Source organism: Sander vitreus, chromosome 18 (genome assembly GCF_031162955.1).
Source record: "Sander vitreus isolate 19-12246 chromosome 18, sanVit1, whole genome shotgun sequence".
Classification (NCBI taxonomy): Eukaryota; Metazoa; Chordata; class Actinopteri; order Perciformes; family Percidae; genus Sander; species Sander vitreus.
In genome coordinates this window covers 733,766-738,765 of record NC_135872.1, presented here as the reverse complement: position 1 = coordinate 738,765, position 5,000 = coordinate 733,766, and the positions used below count along the sequence as shown (strand labels likewise).

Genomic DNA, 5,000 nt, shown 5'->3' with positions numbered 1-5,000 from the left:
AAGAATGTTCCTAAGTTGGTTCTTAGTTTCGTAAGTCAATTTGTTACGTAAGTTTGTATGTAAGTTCGTAAGGACGTTTGTAAGTAAGTTCAAGTCGCCCACAGCTCTGTCTGGTTCTGTGGCTGATGGCCAGAGAGATAACGAGACATGGGAGAAAAAGGAACAGACTCATAGTTTATTCGTTCATTAATAATAATAAAAAGTAAGTTTGTGAGTTCTAAAGTAAGTTCGTAAGGAAGTTCATTAATAAGTAAGCTTGTTAGTAAGTGAGCATGTTTGTATGATCGTAAGTAAGTTTGGAAGTGCGTTTCTAAGGAATGAAGTCGTTTGGACGTTCATAAGTAAGTCCGTAGGATCATAAGGAACTTCAACAGTAAGGAAGTCCGTAAGTAAGTTCAAGTCACTCGCAGCTCCGTCTGGTTCTGTAGCTGACGGAGAGAGAGATAACGAGACATGCGAGAACCAGAAGGAAAGGAACATAGAGCCTATTAGGTTTGTGAGTAAGTTTGCCAATATGTAAGTTCGTAAGTAAATTCGTAAGTTTGTAAGTAAGTTCGTAGGTTGGTAAGTAAGTTCGTAACTAAGTTCAAGTCGTTCGAATCTCCGTCTGGTTCTGTGGTTGACGGCCAGAGAGATAACGAAACATGGGAGAAAAAGAGGAAAAGGAACATAATGAATCATATTAGGTTCGTAAGTAAGTTCGTAAGTAAATAAGTTCGTAAGAACGTTCATAAGTTGGTTCTTAGGTTCGTAAGTTTGTACGTAAGTAAGTTCGTAAGTTAGTAAGTAAGTTTGGAATGGAATGTGTGAAAATTCCCACCACGGAAAACAATGCCAATATAAAGTCAATGAGAAGATGACGTAGCATTAAGAGCGACTACGGTAGAGAGTAGTATGAAAGGCCAAAAATCCACGTCGGGAGGTTGGTTGGGGGGTTGGATGGGTCAAACAACACAGGACTTTCACCCAGGAGACCGGGGATCGTGTCCCACATGTCACGTTTCCTAAACCCTACCGTCCCGTTCTTCCCGTGTGTCACGGAACCGTAAGCCCACCCACGACCTTTTCCTTAACTTAAGGGGCCGTGTTTATTGGGCCCATCACGGAATGTTTTACGATTCTGTGAAACTGCCACAGATTATGAGTTAAGGGGTCGTGTTCATTTCACGGAATTCTGTGAGATCAGGTTGGTTTGTTAGTAAGTTTGTAAGGAAATAAGTAAGTTGGTAGGTTCGTAAGTAAGTTCTTAAGTATGTTCGAAAGTAAGTTCATAGGTTTGTAGGTCTGTAAGTAAGTTCGTAAATAAGTAATATCGTAATTAAGTTCCTAAGTAAGTAATAGAGACTGTCCCCATTGTGTAAAGGCCTTGAAACAGGAAGTCTGATAAAACACACTGAATAAAACATAACCTCAGTCTGCAGTCATTCTGAGTTCATGAAGACATCTCATCTGAAAAGAAAAGCCAAGTCTCTCGGAGATGAAACTGTACAGAAGAATGAGGATTGATAACGAAGGACGTGGAGACACAAAGAGACAATTAAAGCAAGCTGAGATAAAAGTGTCAGACAGAAGGAGCTCCGGGGAGATAAAACAGACTAAAGAAGAAAAGATGGAAGGTCAGGAATAATTGGACAGAGAGGAAGTCTCAGGAGTTGAAGAGGAGGTCAGAGAGGAGCAGTGGTGTAGTATAACCAACCTGATCTCACATAATTCCGTGAAATGAACACGGCCCTTTAACTCCAAATCTGTGGCAGTTTGCCTTTCATACTACTCTCTACCGTAGTCGCTCTTAATGCTACGTCATCTTCTCATTGACTTTACATCGGCATTGTTTTCCGTGGTGGCCACACGGATTTTTCACACATTCCGTGCCACCACCACGTAATGCTTTGTTAACAGTTCGTGATCATTTCACGGAATTCTGTGCGACCAGGCTGAGGGTAATGTATTGTAGGGGGTAAACTGCGTATACCTGCGTATCACATAGACTGCACCGCTGGAGAGAGGGACGAAAGTTTCCTTTATGACTGTACAGGCGTGGCGAGCAGCCAGGCCAGAGAAATCTTTATTTATGCCAAAAATAACGCCAAACGAACCTACGAACTTACTTACTTAAGAACCCACAAACGTACTTACTTACGGACTTACTTACTTACCTACTTACCTACAAACTTATGAACCTACGAACCTACGAACCTAGGAAGTTACGAACTTACTTACGAATTTACTTATGAACTTACGAATTTACTTACGAACCTACGAACTTACGAAGTTACAAACTTACGAAGTTATGAACTTACGAATTTACTTACAAACTTATGAACCTACGAAGTTACGAACTTACTTACGAACCTATGAACTTACGAAGTTACGAAGTTACTTACGAACTTACTTACGAATTTACTTACGAACTTACGAACCTACGAACTTACTTACGAGACTTACGAGTTACGAACTTACTTACGAACTTACTTACGAACTTACTTACGAACCTATGAACTTACGAAGTTACGAAGTTACTTACGAACTTACTTACGAATTTACTTACGAACTTACAAACCTACGAACTTACTTACGAACTTACGAACTTACTTATGAACTTACTCACGAATTTACTTACGAACTTACTTATGACTTACGAATTTACTTACAAACTTATGAACCTACGAAGTTACGAACTTACTTACGAACCTATGAACTTACGAACTTACTTACGAATTTACTTACGAACTTACAAACCTACGAACTTACTTACGAACTTACGAACTTACTTATGAACTTACTCACGAATTTACTTACGAACTTATGAACCTACGTACTTACTTACGAACTTACAAACCTACGAACTTACTTACGAACTTACTTACGAACTTACGAACCTACGAACTTACTTACGAACTTACAAACCTACGAACTTACTTACGAACTTACTTACGAATTTACTTACTGAACTTATGAACCTACGTACTTACTTACGAACTTACTTACGAACTTACTTACTTACGAACTTACAAACTTACTTACGAATTTACTTACGAACCTACGAACTTACTTACGAACTTACGAACTTACTTACGAACTTACTTACGAACTTACTTACGAACTTACGAACCTACGAACTTACTTACGAACTTACTTACGAACTTACTTACGAATTTACTTACGAACCTACGAACTTACTTACGAACTTACGAACCTACAAACTTACTTATGAACTTACTTACGAATTTACTTACGAACGTACGAACCTACGAACTTACTTACGAACTTACTTACGAATTTACTTACGAACTTACGAACCTACGTACTTACGAACTTACAAACCTATGAACTTACGAACTTACAAACCTATGAACTTACGAACTTACTTACGAACTTACGAACCTACAAACTTACTTACGAATTTACTTACGAACCTACGAACTTACTTACGAACCTACGAACTTACTTACAAACTTACTTACGAACTTATGAACTTACTTATCAACAGACTTTTTTAATGGTTTCTTCAGTGGTTCTGTTGCTTTTTAAGATTTTTGTTGTTTTTTGACTCTTTCTTCAACATTTTTGTCACTTCTCAAGGTTTTCGTTGCCTCGTTCAACGTTTTGGACGTATTTTTGCCGTTTTATTTTTTTAACATATTAGTCACTTTTTCTGCAGCCATTTGAGTTAGTTAATGAGAATGTGTTGGGATGAAGATGGAGTTTGTCTCTCGGTACCTGTGAACCACAGAGGGGGTCTTCCAGCAGCGACAGCGCGGGGCCCGGGGCCTCCTGGTGTTCAGCCAGGAGGTCGGCGAGCGTCTCCTCCCGACCAGAGATCTCCACGGCAGAAGCTCCGACGGAGAAACGAGCACCGGCCTTCTGCCTGCGCTCCTCGATCACCTTAAAGAGCCAAGAGATGGCAGTCGGAGCCACGCCCAGACTCTGGGTGGAGCAGTCCCGGCCAATCATGGTGTAGGTCTTACCTGGGGGTCATGTGACTCATCAGAAAAGCTAAATATGTGTGTGTGTGTATGTGCGTGCGTGTGTCTCTGTGTGTGTGTGTGAGTATGTGTGTGTGTGTGTGTGTATGTGTGTGTGAGTATGTGTGTGTGTGTGTGTGTGTGTGTGTGAGTATGTGTGTGTGTGTGTGTATGTGTAGTATGTGTGTGTGTGTGTGTGTATGTGTAATGTGTATGTGTATGTGTATGTGTGTCTATGTGTGCATGTGTATGTCTGTGTATCTATGTGTGTCTCTATGTGTGTGTGTCTGTGTGTACATGTGTCTGTGTGTGTCTGTGTATGTGTTTGTGTCTGTGTGATGTGTGTCTGTGTGTGTGTGTGTGTGTGTCTGTGTGTGTGTGTGTGTGTCTGTCTGTGTGTTTCTCTGTGTGCGTGTGTGTTTGTGTCTGTGTGCGTGTGTGTGTCTGTGTGTCTGTGTGTGTGTGTGTGTGTGTGTGTGTGAGTGTGTCTCTGTGTGTGTCTCTGTGCGTGAGTGTGTGTGTGTGTGTGTCTCTGTGCGAGAGTGTGTGTGTGTGTGCGTGTCTCTGTGCGTGAGTGTGTGTGTGTGTGTGTGTCTCTGTGCGAGAGTGTGTGTGTGTGTGAGTGTGAGTGTAGTCACCAAGGTTAGCGTGTCCGAAGCAGAAGATGCAGCCATCTGCTCCGTTCACCACAGACTGGATGACCTCTGCCAGCGCCCCTGAGCAAACCTCAGCCTATCAGTGTCAGAAGGGACACATTTTTACTGAAATAGGATCCCACGGTGAACACAGGAAGAGGAGGAGCAGTGAGACTCTTAAGCCGTCTCACCTGTGAAGCATCCTGGGAGAAGATGGCGTCGAAGGCGAAGGTCTTCGGAGCGGAGGCCGATGAGCGTCTCTGGGCCGCGGCGCTGGTTTGTCCAGCGGCTGAGGTCTCGCAGAGAGTCAGCAGCTTCTTCCTGCTGTCCACTTTGAGGAGGGACATGGACTCTGAGGACTCGCTGCTGTGGACCGAACAGATCCGTACCATCACTCGGA

The 5,000-nt window shown here is 42.3% G+C and overlaps 1 protein-coding gene across 1 annotated transcript in view; it reads right to left on the bottom strand.

Moving 5' to 3' along the window:
* Positions 1 to 5,000, bottom strand: part of LOC144533812 (kinesin-like protein KIF26A) — a 52,722-nt gene that overhangs the window by 27,918 nt on the left and 19,804 nt on the right. The window contains exons 4-6 of the mRNA XM_078275378.1: positions 4,792 to 5,000; positions 4,604 to 4,697; positions 3,721 to 3,968 (exon numbers count right to left, since the gene is read on the bottom strand). The exon at positions 4,792 to 5,000 is cut by the window's right edge and continues 1 nt beyond it. Of these exons, the coding sequence (XP_078131504.1) occupies positions 3,721 to 3,968; positions 4,604 to 4,697; positions 4,792 to 5,000 (551 nt within the window). The remainder of the gene's footprint in view (positions 1 to 3,720; positions 3,969 to 4,603; positions 4,698 to 4,791) is intronic.